General features: G+C 39.0%; 1 protein-coding gene across 4 annotated transcripts in view; it reads left to right on the forward strand.

The window, feature by feature from the left end:
* Positions 1-727: 727 nt before the first annotated feature.
* The window catches only part of CHD2 (chromodomain helicase DNA binding protein 2), a 117,838-nt gene continuing 96,309 nt past the window's right edge, over positions 728-22,256 (forward strand). For 2 of the 4 annotated variants that reach the window (XM_045813077.2, XM_087856659.1), the window contains exons 1-3: positions 729-1,329; positions 1,672-1,803; positions 2,679-5,577. In XM_045813077.2, the coding sequence (XP_045669033.1) occupies positions 5,477-5,577 (101 nt within the window). In that variant the 5' untranslated portion in view covers positions 729-1,329; positions 1,672-1,803; positions 2,679-5,476. Of the gene's footprint in view, positions 1,330-1,671; positions 1,804-2,678; positions 5,578-22,256 lie in introns of all 4 variants that reach the window. The other 2 variants (XM_087856660.1, XM_045813078.2) reach the window with 2 other exon arrangements.

Consider the following 22,256-nt stretch of genomic DNA (forward strand, 5'->3'; position numbering starts at 1 on the left):
TGGTTTGGATTTGGAGTTTCTTGGGTTTGTTATTTAAAGGTACCCATAGTGGTTCCATGCTCTTGAATTTAAGAACTTTGTTTTGCCTCTCTTTGAAGTAAATATATTGTGGTTATAAGGATTTTTTGGGTGAGATTCACAAGGTTATATATAATGGGTTAAAGAATTTTATTCAGGTTTAAAGAAAAATTGAGATTCTTGGATAAAAGCTAGTTGCATTAATTTTTGCTCTAATGCAACTGAACACTAGGGAGGCGCTGTTGAGTTGTACCCCTTTTTTCCAGTTGGGATGGAAAATTACCCCTTAAACTTTGCCTTTAGATAATTTTTAGGCTTCATAAAGAAGGCAAGAGTTGAATTTAATTTATGAAATTGAGGTTTTGCTTTTATTTAGGAACCATTTTACCCATGGGGGGGTTAATTTTTTAAAAGATTAATACTTATGTTTAGCTTTATATTCTCTAAGAATTATCCCTCTTTCAAAATGGCTTGATAAAACACCACTTCCTGTCCAGAGAGGAAGTTATTTTAGCTCAAGGACTGAAATATTTAGCAGATCTTTAGACAAAAGGAACAAATTACATTTCTCTCTGGCTTAAAAAGGGTGCTTGAGCCAGAGGGGGTTAAGAAACCCTCCCTCCTCCCCTTGATGGGGTGGTCTGGAGGGGCAGGGAGGTGTGGGGGTAGGGGTCCTCAGGCTCCCTGGGATGGAGGATCTTTTTTTTTTTTTTTTTTTTTTTTTTGGTGGAGATGAAGGGGTGGGTCTATGGTACATCACCTGAGTTGTGGGGTAAATGTAGAGAGTGTCAATCAAAGGCAGAGCTCTCAGAGCTGGGAAGGAGGCTCTAGATGGCGGCTGTGCCTTAGAGAGAGCGCGCTCTGCTCCCTGCCTTCGCCTCACTTTACGCAACTTTCCCTAACTTTCGGGCAGCCTCAGGGGGCCCCCGCAGCCCCCTGCCTCTCCTAGTGACTTACTGGGGTCGATTTGAACCTTTTTAAGGGAGAAAAGCAGCTTTTAGGACCTTTCTTTTCGTGCCTTGTTGGAAAGAAGCAGCCGTACTGAGAGCCCAGGTCGTTGTTTTTTCCAGCTTAGAAGCCATGGCGCACCTCCATTTTTGTGCGCTCTCCTAATGAGGTTTTTTTTCTTCCGGACCCGTTTTAGTATTAATTGTTGCTTTATTTTTTTGACCAGTTAACATATTGGAGGATTATTGTATTTATTTTTCGTTTTTGTAACGGAGAATTTTGTTTTTATTTTTAATTATTTGGGATCTGATATTTTTCTACTACTAGATAGGACTCTTGCTTTGGACCTACTACATGGATCAGGTAAGTCCATTATCGTTAGTGATAATTTTAAAGATTTATATGTATAAGTTTGCTTTATTTTCTGTAAATATGAGAAATTCCTGGATGACGCAATAAGATACAGAGATTGTTATTTGTATCCAGTGTGTTACTTTGAGAAACTTTCCTTATTGATAGTGATGATTCCCCTGTTCGGTTTATCCGTTTTTGTTTTTTTTTTAAGGAAAAAATAGAAATATTTTGTTTTTTGGTGCTTACCGCTGTTGTATTATAACAATATCGTTACATCGTCAGGACTTTGTTCCTGATAATAAAAACCATCGATAGAAGCTGGGACCTTACCTTTCTTTCAACTTTTGACAGTAAATACCTGGGCACAGGACTTCAAAGCAAACACAGATTCCCCCTCCCCCTTATATTTAAGAATTAAAAGATGATGAGAAATAAGGACAAAAGCCAAGAGGAGGACAGTTCGCTACACAGCAATGCATCGAGGTATGAGCTATCAACTTTCTTCCTTTTTTCTTTTTTTTGGGGGGAAACCTCAGCTTACATTGTTTACCTTAACAGACAGGGAAAGCTGTCTGTTTTATTTTAAGTATTTTACTAATTTGGATTCGTTTTTTAAAGCGTGACCTTGAGATTGCTAATATGCCACACCCTAATTTTTTGGTAGCAATTTATGAAAGTTGAGTTGTGACTTAAGGCCTCTTACAGCAGTCAAAAGGTAAGGTACCTTTATTCAAAGGGGCCTTTCCTGTAAACTACAGTTTTTCTGTTAATAAATTTCAGTTTTTAGGTTTTTGTGCTGTAGAAAAATGACCTTGTCGGTTTAGCCATTGCTGCATTGCACCATTTTACATACAAGGCAAATTTTTTCTTTGAAGAATCTAGGATACCCAAACTTGTAACTGAAGGCCATAGAGGAGCCTTGTGGTAGTAAATTATAGTAAATAGATGTTTGAGAAAGTTATATGAATGAAAAAATGTACATTTTAAAATGAAATTGCAAAAAGGACCCTTTGACTGATGCCTCTCAGTTTATATTTTTACTTGACTCTATATTTCTTTTGATACTCTTGACATTTTAGGAAATTTTGATAAGATTTATCAAAACCTTTACTCCATGGTTACAGTTCCTGCATTTATGAAATCAAACCTGGGATCACAGAAATCCTGGAATACTCTTAATATACTTCTCTTTTGTGTTTGTTAATGTGATTATACTTGTATATTTTGGATTTAAAATATTTTAAGGTTTGCATTTATATGCTTATATTCAGACAGTGCTTTCTGGTTGGTAGATGTGTAGTATCTTATTCTTGCATTTTAGTTGTAGCTGCTTTAAATTTATTGATTTATTTTGACAGAGTCGCCTGGAATGCTTTATCTTCTGAAGCTTACAAATATACTGTTTGTTCAGATCACGATTTGTTTCACATTTGTTGGAGTATCTTATTAGTGACTAAGTAATAAAGTCTCTTAGACATTTTGTTGTATGATCTGTATATTAATTCTTAAAAGTACATACGAATACATTTCTTGATGTGTGTTCTTATAAATTATCATGTTAAGAATTTTAAATCCTACAGTTAAGGATGTGATTGGTTATATGATTCCCCCCCCCAGTTTTGCTTTTACTTTTACAATTTTATAGAAGTAATATACTTTATTATTAGATTAGTGAATTTGAAAGTTTTGAACTGGTGTATTACAAATGTTGAAGTTTATGTTTTATTATAGTTAATATATTTTGACCCTTGCTTTTAAAAATACCTTTCCAAATTCTTTTGCAAATTGAGTTGTCATACAGTTTGGACTGCTGTCTTTTGAACTGAATTGCCCATGTAATTACCTAGGTTTGATTTAGGACAGAAAACTTCTCCACTAATCCTAAACTGATTTTTCTGAAAAGTAACGGCAATTTGAAGAAATAGGAATCCCCAGGTGTATTTGACAAATTATTAAAGATTCAGTACCTAAAATTGTTACTCCCTTGAGTGTGTATGATTTGCATAGTCTCACATAGGTTTTGTCTTTCTTATGCAAGGTTTGTGGTTAACGTCATTGATGAGACTGCCTTCTAACTTAAAAAATTAAGCACTGTTGCTATTTTTTAAATAATTTACTCACCTAGAAAACTATTTGGAAGTTGTCATGCATTTACCTATTGGCAGTGGGGTTTACAGCTTAACAAGGAGGCATGTACTGTACTTTTAAATGCATTTTGTCAAGTAGTTTGATTCACATACCTGATGAATGTTCAAAAATATCTGAGAGACTCCTTGAGATGGAATTTTAAATTAGTTATCCGAAATTGCATACCTTAATACATGTACATAATTATGACATCATTTCCTTTTAAAATTGTAAAGCTTAATGGGATGCTAGTGATGTTTATTGTGATAGATTAATGTTATTTTTAGGAAGCCAAGGTTCAGAAGACTGTTGAGGTATTAGTACTTGGTTCCTTAATCTATCAAAATTTCTTCGTAAGGACCTGGTTTCTATGGCACAAAGTCTAGTGTTTAGGGGATACTACAAAATTCACTTTTGCAGCCTGAGCCACGAGAGAGGAAGGGAGGAGTTTACAGGTCAAGTAAACTCTTCTGAGAATTAGTTTAGGATCTGAAAGGATTGAGTGCAAGTTTAGGTAAACGTGATACTTCATTGTTTTTGGAAATAAAGCAATGACTTTATAATTCCAAAAAGTTTGTTATTGCTGTATTCTTTTGTTAATGCTTTTAAATGTTATATGTTGTATATCGTGATTTCTGAAGATTAAAAACTTCACTTTCAAAAATATGATTTTAAAATTGATAATCTGTAAAGTTTCTAAATATTTAAAACAAAAGTTTTAGTGAAGAACGTATGCCACACACTTCTTACCAAAGTAATTGGCAGTTTGGGTTAACTTCAGTAATATTAAAGAATGGAGACAGGAGAGAAGGGAATGTGAATGGAACTGTGTGCACACAAAGAGTTCTGTGTGTTCTAGGACGCTGCGTTTGCAATTTTATCTAAAGAACTGAGACAGTTTATTAAATTTCTCTCTAAATCTTCTCTCTGAACCAGATTTATTTTGACAAGCTGCGGTGCGGGCAAAATCTTATGCTTTTTAATCAGCCTTTTAGAATAAAAGCCTGGGGCTAATTAGAAATGGCATAATGCAGTTGCTTGTGGACTGAACAGGCAGTTTTTAAGTGGCAGCCATTTTATGATGCTGATAATTCTTAAGAATCGGGATTTTTGAGAAGACTGAAAATCCGAATGGAAACTTGATATATCAAAACTACTTCCCCCCCGCCAGCCTCCCCTTTTTTGGTTCTCTGGTGCTAAAATAAAGGGCAGCTCGGTAGTTAGCGCAGGCAGCAGCGCTGTGAGCCCTTGGCATCTTGGTGCAGGTCCAGCTCAGTCACAAAATGGCTGTTCCTTTGTGCCGCAGCGCTGACAGACATACTGCATTGCACTGTGTACTCGCCAAACAGCAGGAAGTTGCCGTGCCGAGTTCAAAGGCCGGCCGGCGCCGGCGCCGGCGCCTGCTGCTGATTGGCTGTGCGCACGCCTGGTAACAGCGGGTCAACAGCGGCGGCCTTCGGCAGGCCCCGCCCCGCGACGTCAGGCGCGTCCCCTCGCTCCTGGGAGGAGCGAACGCAGTGACGTTGGGCTGCGTGCGCAACCTGGGTGCTTCCTCTTGGTCTAGCGAGCAGCGGCTTTGGGGGGCGGGGGGTAGGAAGGGGAAGGGAGCGGAGCTCCGGCCGGGACTTTCCGGTGGGCGGCCTCTTCCCGACCCGTTTCGCTTCTTGTAACCCTCTGCGCCCTTCTCTCTAGCCGTCCACACCCTGCAGCGTGTGTTTCTTTGCCCATCCCTCGGAAGGGTGTTCTCTCAGGAGCGGTTTCTACTTTTGGAGAAAGTAAAAGGCGCTAATCAGAAACCTTCAAATCGAAAATCTGCCAGTTTTTACATTTTTTTCTCTTTCCTTTTCATGTCCTAGCGAGTCGTTTTTTTTTTGTGTGTGTGTGTGTGGTTTTTTTTTTTTTTCTGTTCAGCGTGAAGAGATTAGTAAGCTTAATCTTGTTACCATTGACCAAAACCTTTTCACTGTGAGAGGAATTATTTTTGGTTAAAGTGAGGCGTCCCAACGGGTGTTACAGCTGTTGTTTAATCATGGCTCATAAACAAAGGGAAGATTATTTGAACTTGTCCCCGTGCATTTTTACTTGGTACCATACATTTTCTCAGTTGGCATTTGATGGAGGAAAACTCAGGTCAGTATATGCAAAGTGATCTATTTCTAAGATTACGGGATAAGTAGAAAAGAGCGTAAGAGTTTTCACTTAACTAATAAATATTAAGTTAACTTAAAATAACAGTACAGCATTAGGTATCCATTACTATGCAAACAAGTGTTAGAAAACAACTCCTTTTTAAGTGTTAACAGCACTTGGCTAAGGAACCCTGACTCCCCAAAACTTGGTTGATAGTGGAATGAATCACTTGGAAGAACTTTGGGAAACCTCTCAAATCCACGATTCTGGAAATTTTAATTCAGTCCTGGTAAATTTGCTAAAATGCTGTTATGCTCATGATCTGTCTTATTGGGAAACCCTTGGGAAGGATTTCTGGTTTAAGATCTAAAATCCTAGTTTAGCAATGATGATTTCATTATTCAGTGATAAGTAATGGATTTAAGTATGAATAAAAGGGTGTATTATGTTTTCCTACTGTACCCTGACAAATTAAGTTTTTTTTTCTTTTTTCCGTATGCTATTGGAGTATTTTTAGCAGTAACAGGAATGAGTTGTCAGGAAGTTGGCCCTATTTCAGAAGTTTCTTATTGAGTAAAACATGTTAATAACTTCAAGAGATGTGTGGATTGTAGGTAGAGTGGTTTGCCTGGGCATCTCAAGTTCCTGAATAAAGTTTAAAAAGGTAAAATTCACTGTGATAGTTGGTTTAGTAGGTTAGCTTAGTCTTGATTCTTCAGGAAGAATTCTTTGAGTAGTTATGGAAACTTTAGGTGAAACTGGATTTTCAGTTTGTTTTATAGACTTGTTCATCAAAGATTTGATAAGAGATTTTTAAATTATATGCTCAGGTATAAATTAGATATAAGAGAATTAGCTGTAGAGGTAAATACTTGTAGAACTTGACCATTAACTGGAGTTTCAAACTCCAGAAGTGCATTTAAAGCAACAGGAATGAAATTTCTTTCTGTATGTTGAGATTGAATTCTGGTTAGTTGTATTAAATTTTTATTATTTGCTAGATGTCTTTAAATTCCTAAAAACTAGGATAAGAATTAAGTAGCATTGTATTCATGTTCCAGGATATAGATTACTCTGTTAAAGATGTTTTTAGCCCAAAATACCTGTCATTACTATGTGAGTTAAAGTGCATATTATGATAACAGCAGTTTATGAACTGTTTGCATGGCCTAAAAAGCCAGTGAGCTTTTTAAAGAACCAGAGTAATTAGGTCTGTTCATTAAGACTTATGTACGTTTTCCTTCTGTGTGCAGAATGGCATGAAATGGCAAGAAAAATGTTGATTTAATCTCTTTTCTTTGGCTTCTTTTAAAACCTAGTTTCCAATTGGTATTTGACACCTTGGAAATTAACATCTGTAAAGATTAAGTCCTCACAGGAACGTGGTCAAACAGTATTTGCTGAAGAATTTTGTGAAAGTTTTAGCAAGTTAGTGTTTGAGAGGTAAATCTGGAAGTTCAGTTGACTTTTATCTGACGGTATCCGAAACTCACGGATTTTATTTTATTTTTTATTTTTTTGAGAGATGGAGCAGAGGAAGAGGAGAGAGAGAATCTTAAGCAGGCTCCACACTTAGCGCAAGGCTCCATCTCACAACCCTGAGATCATGCCCTGAGCCAAAATCAAGAGTCGGATGCTCAACTGACTGAGCCCCCCGGGTGCCTCTCACAGATTTTATAATTAATTTACTCCTCTCCCTTTCCTCCTACAGCAAATCCCTAACAGTTGTGAGATATTTCTTGACGCCCCTGGGATTTCCAAACTCCTATCCTTTCTCCTATAAAATGTGGTAGTAAACTTGCTCCTGACAAAAATTGAGTGACTGCTCTGTGTGACACCTAGTAAATTTTTTCTGTTATGAGCCCTTTTTTTTTTTTTAAGGCCTTTTACATTCTTTCTGCAAACCTTAGAACTCCGTTGGCTTTCTTGAGGAATGGGGGGTCGCATTAGCCAAGAAAGTTTTGTTTGTTTTTATCACCTAAGCATTACTTAGTATACACATAAAGTATGCTGGCCAAATTATGCTGAGTGCTTGTTATTATAGCTGAGCAGTTGTCTCCTGCCTTCTAGCCTGCCCCAGCATTGATTTCAGATTTTATACCTTAGCAAAATTGCTGTTGCTTTGGTGCTTTAGTGTTACTAGTGTAAAGCCAGAACGACAAAAGTTGACTCAATCATCAAATATCCATCAAATACCAAATACCATCAAATACCCGGACTTAAGTTCTATTATATGTTTATTTTGTAATCAGTAACTTAGTATAGTGTTGGAACTTGTTGTTTACATGTCTGCTATGACCTTTCCCCCTACAGTTTAAGCTTTAATTGGTAGGGCAAACCTGGGGACAGAGATCTTTCTAAAAAGTTTGAGTGCAGTTTATGAGGTGGGGAATGAGCCTTTGCTTTGTCAAATAAATCATGGAGAACTTAGGTGTATGGAAGCCTTTCATGGTACATTTTGAAACAGTTCCTATTCAGTATTTTATTGTTAAGATATTTGAGTAGGGTCACCTTTTTTGGTTAATTCAGTGACGTCATCTGGATTATATTCCACACTGAAAAGTACTTTAAATTCCCTTTACTGGATAGTTCCCATAGTTGGCGGAAATGTTGCAGACGAGCCTTGGGTAAGGCATCATTCTAGGGATGGTCCTGATTTTATACTTTGGATTCAATTTAATGAGTTATTTTGTTATTTGTGATGTGTTTAACTGTTAACTTCCGTGCCTGGCAAGAGCTGTGTACCTAATACACACCAGTGCGATGTTTACCTGGATACTGAAAATTTTTTTTCCCAATTTAGGCCCATGAAAGTACTCATTGTTGGACTTGGAGGTTTCTCACTTAAAAATGTGGATAATGATAATCTTCATTGGGTTACGAAGTTAAGTAATGTAATGCCCATAAAGTGCTGATGAGCAAAGAGCCTGTTAACATTGGAAGTGCTCTTTAAATGTAAGCTAAGAGTTATATTTTCTAATGCTTTATCTATCTTACTTTCTTCCCCCTCTTGCACTAAGTTCCTTGTTAATAAAGAGCCAGATTGTGCCTGAGAGAGAGCTTGGTGTCTGGCCTCCCACAAGAGATCGTTTAGGCCTAATTTAGGCCCCTTTCCCTCCAGCTGATACAGGTTAACTGTCTAAATCATTCTAAAATGATTTTAGAAGGCAAGTCCCCTTTTAGTTGAAACCTTGGGTGTGTTTTCAGTTAATCCTCTCCTAAAATTTCCTTCTGAGAAAGCCAGCCTTTTGAAGGGAATGTATGATTCTTTTTGGACCAGAAAAGCTTCTTGTGTGAGTCACAGCCCAGCTCTTGGCAGTCACTCTGAGTAGGTACGTTTTACCCCTCTTCTGGTTTGCCCTGGTTTACCCTCTGCCTCATTTCCCCTCTGAAGCTGTGCAAAAGTGAATAATGAATACCAAGGAGCAGTGCTGTTTGGATATAGATGTAACCGCAGTAATATTTACAACCAATGTCCAGTTGGCTGTGGCTTGCTCTTAGTAATCCAGCCTCACCAGAGCACCATACATTTGATGTAGCATAATGCCCAAAGTCCAGTTTTATTCTGCTAGAACTGTAGTCCAGGTTTAGTGTTACTGGTTTTCTTAACATTCCTCATTCCCTTTCCTTTTGGTTTGTGAGTGAGTTGAGTTCTATTATTTGTTCCTATAGCAGATCCTGGAAGGTATCTTAAAAATACTCCAGTCCAGGGGCACCTGAGTGGCTCAGTCAGTTAAGCATTTGCCTTTGCCTGGGGTCGTGATCTTAGGGTCCTGGGATCCGCCCCGCATGGGGCTCTCTGCTCATTGGGGAGTCTGTTTCTCCCTCTCTTGTGCATGCGAGCGCCCTCTCTCTGTCTCTCTCTCTCTCGTGCACGTGCACTCTAGCTTGCTCTCAAAAAATAGTTTTTAAAGAATACTCCAGTCCAGCCCAGCTCTCTAGGATTGAGTTAATTTTCCAAAGTTCTCCATGCGTTTTAAATGTGCATGTGTTCCCACATATTTGCATGTGTTTCGAGTCTTTTGACAGAGCACTCTTGTTGGATTCTTTTCTAACCCTTGATGTTCCTATTGCCTGTCTCTGTGCCCCTTTAGGGCGATTTTACCAGCAGCTTGCCTTTGGAGGTCTGGAAGCAAAAGTGGGTGAGGTAGCTGTTAAGGGTTGTTTTGTGCTTGATGGGAGAGGAACAGTTTCTGCAGTAAATGTCATGTCAGATCTAGCAGTAGTGTATGCTGATGGAATTTTTCGACTCCAAGACTTTTGAATTCTTGTCCTAAATGCTTTAAATTCTAGTGCTATCACTTCCTTACCTTAATTCTCCACTTAGCCCTTTTTAGATCCCTCTAAAAGTTTGGATCCAGAATTGACTTTGAATGCAATTACATTCCATTCAGAATCCCCTTTCCCTCCAGCTGATACAGGTAACTGTCTAAAGCAGTGGATGTGGGCTCTGCTTTGGAGCAATTATTTTGAGTTGTGTTTATTACCTGTTGGTGGGTTGTGAATTGTCACCAGCATAAAAAAAAAAAAAAGGAATAGAATATGATAATAAACCTCAGGGAATGGCATTTGTATGGGTTATTTCTAAGTTCAGCAGTACCCATAATGTTGGTAATCTTTGATTTTGGATTTTATCATAAAGGAAAACAGCATGTGGTAAGAATTTTATGAGAAAATACCAGAGTAGATTTACGCTTTTTTGACTACTGACTCTGTAACAGGCACTGAATTTTAAGGTTTTTTTTTTTTTATGTGTATTTAATGTGATGGTTAGTGTAGCAGAAATGCTAGTGACCTGGTTAGACAGCTCCCCAAGTTAAATGTCACTGAGCTCTCTTCCTTTGAAAGCCTGTGGGTGGTCCTGCATCCTGCTGAGCTCTTTTATACCCATCCCATTATGTTCCATCACTCGAGTTGTATACATAACAAGGATTTGCAGATACTTCTCAAATTTGTTTATGCTGGTTTCGCTGGTAATTTTGCATTTCAGTAACATAACAAGCCAATGGACTAGATGGTTGTGAGAGCTGTTTCAGTGAAAACTAAGTTGTTTGCTTTGGAAAGACACAATAACTGTCATTTATAGTGCCTACTGTCAGGCTGGAACTTGTTAGAACAAGTCCTTTATATGTGTCAACTTGGGTAATCTTCACAAGCCTACAAGGTAGAGGTGATTACCATCCCTGTTTTGCCAATAGAAAAATCGAAGCATTGGGTAGAGGGAGTAAATGGTAGAATTGGATTCAAACACTGGTAGTTTGGTAACTGGGGTCACTTAAGCATCTTGTGAAAAGTTGCCATCAAATTAGATGGCTAAGAGGAAACTGTATAGTAGGGGAAAATGGTAAAAATCTGGAATAATCCATATACTGTTTTTCTTAAAAAACTGCTTTTTAAAGAAACCGAAAACTCTTAAGTCTCAATGTATTGTAGGGTTGATTGACGCCGGAAACTCAGTGCTGCTCAAAAAGTCATCGTTTTGCATAAAGAATTTCTAGTTAACATGTGGCTGCTGAAGTGGTTCCCATGAGGGTGCTTGGGGACTCACGAGGAAAGAAGGGGGGATGGGAGAGGAAGGTACTGGAAATCTCAGAACTGTGCCCTTTTGCAGTCTGACTCCCATTGCCCCCCACACACTTTGGATTTGGCTACGGATTATGAAGACTGGGCTTCTAATTTGTTGTTTTATTCTAAACTTAGTTCCCATACTTACTTCCCAAATAGCTTTTGCATGAGAATCACTTGAGAATTTTTTTTTTTCTTTTTAAAGGCCCCATACCTGCTTGGATTTTAGGGGTTATGTAGTAGGGCAGGGGAGATCATTGGCATTGTCAGAGCATTCCGGTTGGGTCTGTTGTGTCTCCAGGGTTGGAAACAGTTGTTCTGTAGACGTTCTCTGAAAGGAAACAGCTCTTGATTGTGGTGGGTGTTGAAAATCTTGAGTGTCTTCAGTTCCAGTAGATGTTATTTGACTTTCAAATAGAGCCAGTGTATGGCTGGTAAGTTGTAACTTTGAGGGAGGCGAGCGATGGGTCAAATTCTCCATTTTCCTTGCTTGATTTATTTAAAAAAAAAAAAAGTTCCCTTTGAATTTAGCTTTATAGAGACATTAAAGTACCCAACTTTACTTGCTAAGAGTCGCTTTGAGTGCTTGTTAAACATATTTGCAGCCTTTTCATCTGGAAGTTTGAATTCAGTCGGGTTTGGAAGGTGCCCAGAAACCTGTATGTTGAACAGCAGCCATGGTTGTTTTTTGTGCTGAGGCTGGTTTGGGAAATAAGGGCTAATTGGGACAGGAATTTGGGTCTCTGTTCAGCTTTTTTTTTTTTTTTTTAAGATTTTATTTGACAGAAGGAGAGAGAAAGAGATTGAGCACAAGCAGGGGGAACAGCAGAGGGAAAGGGAGAAGCAGGCTCCCCACTGAGCAGGAAGCTTGATGTGTGGCTCCATCCAGAACCGTGGGATCATGACCTGCGCCGAAGGCAGACGCTTAACGGACTGAGCCACCCAGGCGCTCTCTGTTCTGCTTTTTAGCTGTAAGATCTTGGGCAGGAACCTCTGAGCTTGTTTCTTTATCTTTAAAAAAAAGGAGAAAAAGGGTATATAATATAGTATGTGTTTCTTGGGGAAGTTAGAATTGAATAAAATAATGCTTCTGAAAGCAGTCGTTTCCCACTAGGGACATCCCCCTCCCAGACTTTTGGCGGTGTCTGGAGATACTTTCGCAGTGTCTGGTTGGGTCTGGGGTGCACCTGGCGTCCGCTTGGTGGAGGCTAGGGATGCTGCTAAGCATCCTGTAACACATACGAACAGCCTTGCACAACAGAGAATGAATTATCTGGCCCCAAATGTCAGTAATGCCACTCTTCAGAAGCTGTGGTCTAAAATATTTAGCAAAGTGCTTGCTACAGTGAATATTGGTTGTTATAAAGAAAATTGGGAGTTGGGGCGCCTGGGTGGATCAGTTGGTTAAGCATCTCCCTTCAGCTCAGGTCATGATCCCAGGGTCCTGGGATCAAGCCCTGCATCCTGCTTCTCCCTCTCCCTCTCCCCCTGCTTGTGTTCTCTTTCTTTCTTAAATAAATAGAGTCTTAAAAAAAAATGTTGGGAGTCCTCACCATTCCTGTTGCCTTTCTGTGGCTTGATCCAGGGACCCCACTTACATCCTGTGACACTGGGCAGAAGTCATTTACTATGGAGGTTAGCTTTCAGGCCTTTTAAACCTCCTTTAAACGTTGGAGTTCCTACCTTACGAAAGTCTAAAGATGAGAGCCTAAAAGGTAGTAAAGAAAGAGAAGTTAAGACCTAAAGGGCTGAAAGGAATTTGTGGTCAAACTAGTCCATCTGTCCTTAGGGCTCTAAAATGGTTGTAAGTACAGCACGTGAGATGGTGGATTATAGGAAGAGCTTTCCCGCTTGTACCTGCTTTCAGTACTTGGCGAGTTTGAAAGTCTTAATGTTCTTACCCCATTAGAAAATGTGTCCTGTTCTTGTATGATCCTTAGTGCATTGGCAGTTCCAAACTGGGTAGCTGTTTGTGAAATGGTTATCTGGTTTGTACCTCATCCAGGCTTCTTGCTCTAATTCACTTTTTCCTAGTGGTACGTATGCGTGGGTGCCATTTGTTAGGTGCTTCCTGGGCTGTTGAGGACTACTCAGTGTTAATTGTTATGGGGGAGTGGAGGTAGCATGATCAAGACAGGATGACTTCTGGCTTCAGTTGAGATGGTTAGGAGCGTGCTTATTACATGTGGATGTTTTTCCCTCGTTAGCACTGAATTTCTGGATCGGGGAGATGCTGATGAGACTATGCTTTTTACCCCTTGAAACTGTAAGCAGCATTTTTGTGTACTTTTTTTTTTTTTTAATAGATACACCTTTTTTTCTGGAAAGAGGAGCCATGGTGTTACCAGTGTTTGAAGTAACTTCCAGAAGAACTTTCAGACCCCAGGAAGGTGTGCTCCTGAATTCTGATCAATTCTGCAATGTTAGAAACAGTCCTTTTTGAGAAATTCAGAAAAACTCAGAAAAATGCAAAGAATACAATTAAAGCTCTAAATAAATTAGATATGGCTAAAATCCTATTTATCCCTTATTTTTAGTCAGCTTCATGAACTTGGCATATAAAAACGTTGGCATTTTAAAAATTACATACGTGGTTTGCGTAATGTTGTGTTTCACAAATCTAATAGTTTTGAAATTGCTGTGTTGATGTTTATAGATCTAATCCATTCCTAGTCTGACTTGTTGCTGATTGCATAGTATGAATCTACATTTATTTCCTTTGTTTATTTTTTTGGTCTGTAGGAGCAGAGCCGTGAACGTTTTTGTACTAACTCCTGCACAAATTTAATAATTTGTCAGGTTATATACCCATAGTTTCAGTTGCAGGACTCACGGCTATTTTGAGGGTTACTGGAAAATGGCAAGTTGCTTTGGAAATCCTCTGCTGATTGCTTTTTCAGTAACAGTGTATGAATACTATCTTGCCTATTTTCTCTGCATCACTTAGTATTATCATACATTTTAATTTGTACAAAGCAGGTGAATGTGAGATAATCTGTTGTAATAATACACTTCTCAAATCACCCCAGAGGTTTAATCCTTTTCATAAGGTTTTCTGTAGTTGATGTTTCCGTCCCAGTTTTCTATGGATTTTTCTTTGATCTGTAATTCTTCTCATATTGTATTGAAATTTTTCTTCTCAATCTGTTATTTGTCTTTTAATCTTGTTTATACTGTGTGGTGTATTTTTCAGAATGGTAGGACTTGAACCCGAGGTGGAGGAGGTCTTAATAAACGTCTTAAATGCAGTTCTGTTTATTAGGGAACTGCATCCAGTATTCTTTATCAATAAAAAACTCATGGTTTAATGATCTCTGCCTTTCCATCCTCCCAAAACACCTAGAAGTGATGGAGAAGGAGTTGCTCTGTGTCAGCTGTGGGTGGTTCGGTGATCTGTTTCACCGAAGAATCTATGCATGGCGGGGACAGCGGTGTGAATTCCATTCTGTGGGGCTGCGGGATGACATCATGTATATACACTTGGGTTGAGCCTCTTCTATAAATGAGGATAATTTGTCTTAGAGGGATTTTGTAAAGATTTAGAGGAAAATTTTTGCATATGCCTGATGCCTAAGTGCTCCATAAATACTGCCTATTAAATCATTGATCGGATTTAGTCTGGAAATAAGTTTTAAGGAATTCCAGTGTAGGTTGCTTTTTTTTTTTTTTTTTTTAAATACCAGATTTTGCTTTCACTTGACAAAAAAAAACCCCATCCTCTGCCAGGCAGTTCAGCCATTTTGTAAGTTTCAGAAAATAAACACTACCCAAGTGCTGAAATGGCAGCTCTTGGGCAGAAGGCTCCAGAGGCTTGCTTTTCTTAAACTGAAGTGTTGCTGTGCTGACCTCTTGTGGCCATTCGGGAAACAGCGATTAAAAAAATTGAAATGGGAACAATAGCTCTTGCAATGGTGCTTGCTTTCAAAGCACAGTTGTAAAATATACTATATTACTCCATTTTTGCCAGCTTCAAAAAGGGTTTTGAAGAGATCCCAAAACCTTTCTATCCACAATTGAAAAGAGGTGTCAGACTTTTTTTCATAAGCATTTATTTTCTACTGGAATCTAAAATTCCAGTTTGGGGCTCCTGGGTGGCTCAGTCAGTTAAGCATCTGCCTTTAGCTCAGGTCATGATCCCGGGGTTCTGGGATGGAGCCATGCATCAAGGTCCCTGCTCAACGGGGAGCCTGCTTCTCCCTCTGCCCCTCACCCCACTCATGCTATTTCTCTGTCTCTCAAATAAAAAAAAAAAGTTTTAAAAAATAAAACAAAATTCCAGTTTTGATGAGTCCCTTTCATTGTTTTTGCAGTGTATTTCCTGTGTAGTGATTGTTCAGCCCTACATTACAAGACTTGCTTGCAAATTACATTTTGAGTAATTTTAGGATTCACTTATTTTTCATGAGGATTCTGTATATGTGATTGATTCCTGAATATTGCATTTTTAATTGCTTTATCGCTATTAATGCCTTTGGAAATCAGGTAATTTTATGACTTTTATTTGTTTAGGTGAAAGCTTAATTAAAGGACTCCCCCACTCCCCCCCAATAACTTAATTTGACCCATTTAGTCGAGTCTTGTGGATTTTCCACATCTCCTGGTCTAAATCGTCATCACAAGCTACATTTAAGTATTGATAACGATTTAGTATTGTGATTAGGGATTGATAACAAATCTGCATAATGTTTAATCCTGTCTTTTGAGGAAATAGATTGCTTTAAATGTAGAGGTATTTATAGTTTTTTGGGTTTTTTTAATTTTAATTTTTTAATTTTTTTAAAAGATTTTATTTATTTATTTGACAGAGAGACAGCCAGCGAGAGAGGGAACACAAGCAGGGGGAGTGGGAGAGGAAGAAGCAGGCTTCTAGCGGAGCAGGGAGCCCTGTGTGGGGCTCGATCCCAGGATTCTGGGATCACGCCCTGAGCCGGAGGCAGATACTTAACGATTGAGCCACCCAGGCACCCCTTTTTTGGTTTTTAAATATTCGTTTTTTTTTCCCTTTTTAAAAAAAATACTGCTTTTTTATTTCAACATTTAGGAACTTGCCCTCCGAGGAGAGAAGTATGCAAGTTAATTGAGTTTTACCTTATTAAGACTTTTTTTTTCTTGTAAAGGTTGTATTTACTTTTTCCAGTTTTATTGAGGAAATAATTGGCGTATGTCACTGTATTTTTTTAAGGCATACAGCGTGGTGGTTTAATTTACATATACTGTGAAATGATTACTACAGTAGCATCCATCCATGTTCTCATACTGATACAGAAAAAAAAATTTTTTTTTCTTGTAATGAGAACTCAAGATTTATTCTCTTAACTTTCCAGTATATCTTACAGCAGTGTTGGCTGGTAGTCATCATGTATGTTACGTCCCTAGGACTTACCTATCTTATAACTGGAAGTTTGTACCTTTTGGAAATACCTTCCTCCAGTCCCCCCCCCCCCCCCCCGTTCAGTAACCACCAGTCTAATCTCTCTCTATTTTTTTTAAACAAGTTTTTTTTTTTTAAAGTTACTAGTTTATTTTATTTCTTTTTTTAGATTCCACGTACAAGTGAGACCATACAGTATTTAGTATTGTCTGTCTTACGTTGCTTCCATGTCTTGGTTGTTGTAAGTAATGCTGCCATGAACATGTGAATACGGAGGTGTAGGTATCTTTTTGAGTTAGTGTTTTTGTTTCTTCGGATATATTCCCAGAAGTGGGATTGCTGGGTCATAGGATAGTTCAGTTTTTTAAATTTTTTGAGTATCCTCTGCACTGTTTTCCATGGTGACTGTATCAATTTTACAATCTCACTAGCAGTGGACAAGGGTTCCCTTTTGTCCACATCCTTTCCAACCCTTGTTTGAGCTTTTGTCTTTTTTGGTGATGGCCATTCTGAACAGGTGTGAGGTGATACCTCATTGTGGCTTTAATTTGCATTTCCCTACTGACTAGTGATGTCAAGCATCTTTTCGTATACCTGTTGGTCTTTTGTATATCTTTGGAGAAATGTCTCTTGAGGTCCTTTGCTTATTTTTTAATTTTTAAATTTTTTTTTTAAAGATTTTATTTGTCAGAGCAAGCGAGCACAAGCAGGGGCAGTGACAGGTAGAGGGAGAAGTAGGCTTCTCTCTGAGCAAGGACCCTGATACAGGACTGAATGCTAGGACCCTGGCATCGTGACCTGAGCCACTTAGGCATTCCTTTTTTTTTTTTTTTTTTTTAAAGATTTTATTTATTTATTTAACAGAGATAGAGACAGCCAGCGAGAGAGGGAACACAAGCAGGGGGAGTGGGAGAGGAAGAAGCAGGCTCACAGCGGAGGAGCCCAATGTGGGGCTCGATCCCACAACGCTGGGATCATGCCCTGAGCCGAAGGCAGATGCCTAACCGCTGTGCCACCCAGGCGCCCCCACTTAGGCATTCCTAATTTGTTAATTTAAAAAGAAAATATTTAATTTATTTATTTGAGAAAGAAAGAGAAAGTGTGTGCCTGTGTGCAGGAGGGGGAAGCAGAGGGAAAGGGAGAAGCAGGGTCCACACTAAGCAGGGGGCCCCATGTGGGGCTCAATCCCAGGACCCTGAGATCATGACCTGAGCCGAAGGCAGACACTTAACTGACTGAGCCACCCTGGTGCCCCATTAATTTTATTTTTAATGTATTTGTTTTTTGCCATTGAGTTGTTATGAGTTCTTTCTATATTGTGGATATTAACTCCTTAGCAGATATATGGTATGCAAAAAAAAAATTTTTTTTTTTCCATTCTGTAGGTTGTCTTTTCACTTTGTTGGTAGTTTCTTTTGCTGTGCGGAAGCTTTTTAGTTTGACGTAGTCCCACTTGAATTTTTGATTTTGTTGCTGGTACTTTAGATGTCATATCCAAAAAATTACTACCAAGACTACTGTCAAGGAGCTTTATTTCTGTTTTCATCTGAGAATTTCATGGTTTCAGGTCTTACATTTAAGTTTTTAATCTATTTTGCACTAATTTTTGTGAGTGGTGTAGGATATGGGTCCAGTTTGATTCTTTTACATGTGGATATCCAGCTCTTCCAGCACCATTTATTGAAGAGAGAGTTTTTTCTCTATTGAGTTTTCTTGGCTTTCTTGTCAAAGAAATTAGTTGCTGGTGTATGCTTAGATTTATTTCTGGCTCTCAGTTCTGTTCCACTATCTGTTTTTCTGTTTAAATGCCAGTACTGTCTATTTTGATGCCTGTGGCTTTATAGTGTAACTTGAAAGCAGGAAGTGTGATGCCTCCGACTTTATTCTTCTTTCTCAAGATTATTTTGGCTCTTTGGGGTCTTTTGGAGTTTCATATAAATTTTAGGATTGCTTTTTCTCCCTCTGTAAAAAATACCATTGAAATCTTGATAGGGATTGTATTGAATTTATAGCTGGGTTTTGGTAATCATGACATTTTAACCATATTCTTTCAACTTACGAACATGGGATACTTTTCCATTTGTGTTGTCTTTTTTTTTTTTTTAAGTTTTTATTTTTAAATAATCTCTACATCAGTGTAGGGCTCAAACTTATAACCCTGAGATAAAGAGTCACACGTTGCAGCGGTTGAGACTGCCAGCCCCCCCCCCCCCCCGTTTGCGTCATCTTTTATTTTTTTCATTAATGTCTTGTGGTTTTCAGAGTGGAGATCTTCACCGCTTCAGTTAAATGTGTTCATAAGTATTTTATGGTTGGTGATGCTATTGTAAATGGGATCAATTCCTTTGTTTCTTTTTCAGAAAATTTGTTTTTAGTGCATAGAAACAGTACTGATTTTTGTATGTTAATTTTGTATCCTCCAACTTTTCTTAATTCATTAATTAGGTCTAACAGTGTTTTGGTTGAGTCTTCAGGATTTTCTCCATGTAAAATCATGTCATCTGCAAATAGAGACAATTTTACTTCTTTTTCAGTTATGTTGTATTTCCTTTTCTTGCCTGATTGCTCTAGCTAGGACTTACAGTATTGTGTTGAATAGAAGGGGTGAGAGTGGGCACACGTCACTTGTGCCTGATCTGATGGGAAAAGCTTTCAGCCTTTTCACCATTGAGTATGACATTAGCTGTGGGAAGATTTTTTTCTTTTTTTTAAACACCTTTTTTCTCCTGAATATTATTTTAAGTCTATTACATTTAATAAGTCATTTATATTTAAAGTCATATTTGACTTGGTTTCAAAAATAATTTCAAAAACTGTCTTTCATTCAAATCTCTAGCTCATTTTGTATAGGATTGAGGGTCCTTCTCTCCCTTGCCTTGCATTTGGTTCTTTTGTCTGGATTTATTCATGAATCGTTTTAAATGTTAAAAAGACTGATACTTACATAATGAACAATTAATTGTGAACTCACCACTTAGCTTCAGCCATAAAACATCACCAATATCATTCTCTGATCACATCTGCCTCCCTCAACCCTATAGGTAAGTACAATTGTGAATTTGGTGTTTTTTTTTGAGGTTTGATTTTCATACTTTTTTTTTTCTTTCTGAAATTGCACGAATAGTTCATTGTATCCAGTCGTATACTTCAAATAACTCATCCTGTTAACAGTTTGGTGATTAAAATGTATCTGTGCACACAGATACGTGTTGATAGAAACATGGTTGCGTTTTTTTCCTCAAAAGCTGTTGTGTACACTGTTACATTTCTAGAGGTGGCGTTCCTCCACAAACACAAGTATGCAGCTGCACAAGAAGGCATATACAAGGATATTTATAGTTTGTTGGTTACGGTGAGCAATTTTTAAATCTAAATATTCTACTCAGAAATATAGAAATATGGAAGTATAGGATATTTTGTAGCTTATTGGTTAAGAGAACTGTTCAAGAACATCCTCAATGTCTCACAAATAGGGGACATATTAAATAAAATGTAGTATCCATATTATGAGGCAGTTAAAGAGAGTGAAGTATCCTACTTAAACACATACCCGGATGTGGGTGCTGGCATGGGACATTTCCATCACATCTACAGCAATTGCTGCTTTTCCTCACAAAATGCTCACTGGATTTCCAGCTAACTGGACTATTCTGGTTACCTTTGGCAGACTAATGCTGCTATTTGTAGCTTTCTGTTTAAGTTGAGAGTTGAATATTTTCTGTCTTGTTGTTAGAATGTTTTGTATTTCATGGAACGTCCTATGGTCTTGTGACAGTTTTGGTGGTGATGGCCAAAATGTGATTCTAGCCTTAATCTCTTGTCTGGAGATAATAGGCTTTATAGTATTTAAAAAACTAAGCCATTCATTTCAAAAGGGTTTAAAAAAGATTGGGTATTCCTGTGAAGTCAGGGAGTCCCCCTGTCTATTCTTTCGCATACGAGGCACAGGGAACATCAAGACAGTTTAGCTCTTGAGTCTGTTGGGGAGGTCGACAAGTGAGCAGGTTACTTGTATAGGATGGGACACGTGGGAGGCAAAGAGGCATAGATTAACAGCTTGGGGCTTTGGAGCCCGTCCTCTCTACTGGGATGTGTGTCATTGCTAAAAGTGAGGAGAGCTAGTGGAGCATGGTGGTTGAAGCTCAGACTGAAATGAGGCTGCCCGTTTGAGTTCCCAGTGGCAGTAACTGCTGTGGCAGAGATGCTGTGGCAGAGTATTACGGAAGTCCTTAATGGGCGCTGAGTTTAGGATTGGAGAGGACACAAAGAATGTTTTCCTAGAGAAGGTAATATCCGAGCTTCAAAAATTGGAGAGGTATCTGTCACCAGTAGAGATTGGAGGTGAGCAATACTCGGGCTTACTATGTGTCCTACAAGTGGTTCAGTAAGGCTGGAGCAGTGGGGGTGAGGAGAAGGAAGGCTGAAGCACTCAGTCTTGAGAACTTGTGGAGGGATGCTGGGTTTCACAGGGCACACTGAGACTGGATGTTCCCAGTGACCAGGCCCAGGGTGGCTGGGAGGAGGTAGGCAGCCAGGTCCTAATCCTCCAGGCCTCTCTTAGCGCGCAGGTGCTTTGGCTATGTAAATGCAGCCTCCAGGTACATTCCTAACACCCTTTCAAGTGGAAAGGGGTTTCTTTCTAAACTTCTCTTGAGGAAATTCCGGAACTGCCTCTGTACCTTTAAAACTGTGATTGAATGGTGGAGGCAAAGGTAATAAATTCCAACTATTGCCATAAATTGTTGTGGTACTGATTCACTAATGAGTGCTAGCTGGGAGGAACTTGTGTTAGAAGGGGAACCTCAGCTTAGATGTGAAATCTTGAAAATCCTAATGTTTGGGTAAGGCCTTGTCACATATAGGGTCCTGCTGTCCTGCCTGCCTTGTGCTCTCACGGCCTTGCCGAGGATGGCACAGATAAAAAAAGTGGCACGGCTGTGAGAGAAGAGCTAGGACTGAGACCTGAGCCGTGGATGCCGAAACCTGCATTTTTTACTACACTGTCCAGCCTTCTTCTTTCTTTTCTTTGCCTGGTGACCACCTTACGCTTGGTCACAGGTGGAGAATAAGTGATTTAAGATGCCTTAGTCAGCTTGATTAGTCAGCTTTTACTGTCCAAAGGGCCAAGGAGTCAGGCAGTATAATGAGGCGTTGGAAGTGTTGAGTCACCTGTTACAGGGATGCCTGACTGGTTTTGGACATTGTATAACAGGGAAAAGGTTTATTTTCTGAGTTGCCGAGGTTTTGCACCCTTGTGGTAAAATGGAATATGGGCATTAGAGGCTTGGGGGTTGGGATCCCTGCTGTCTCAGGTTTCTCATCCTCCTCCTCCTTTTTTTTTTTTTTTTTAGATTTATTAGCGAGAGAAAGAGTGCGTGCGTGGGTGCAGGAGTAGGGGAAGTGGCAGGCAGAGGAAGAAGGAAGAAGTTTACTTCCCGTTGAGCAGGGAGCCCAATGTGGGACTTGATCCCAGGACCCTGGGATCATGACCTGAGCTGAAGGCAGACACTTAACCGACTGAGCCACTCAGTTGTCCCTCAGTTTTCTCATCTTTCACATGGGGATAATAATTCCTAATAGGGTTGTTCTGGTAATAAGCAAAATAATACATATAAAGTCCTTCGAGTAATGCTGGGTACCTATTAGATGATTAGGCAATTAATATGTGGTTTTCCCTTTCTTTTCCCCTCCCCAAGCTAGGCTCCCCTGCTCCCCCATTCTCATTGATTGCTTTCTTATCTTA

Source organism: Ursus americanus, chromosome 28 (assembly GCF_024610735.1).
Source record: "Ursus americanus isolate L20-20 chromosome 28, mUrsAme1.1.p, whole genome shotgun sequence".
Classification (NCBI taxonomy): Eukaryota; Metazoa; Chordata; class Mammalia; order Carnivora; family Ursidae; genus Ursus; species Ursus americanus.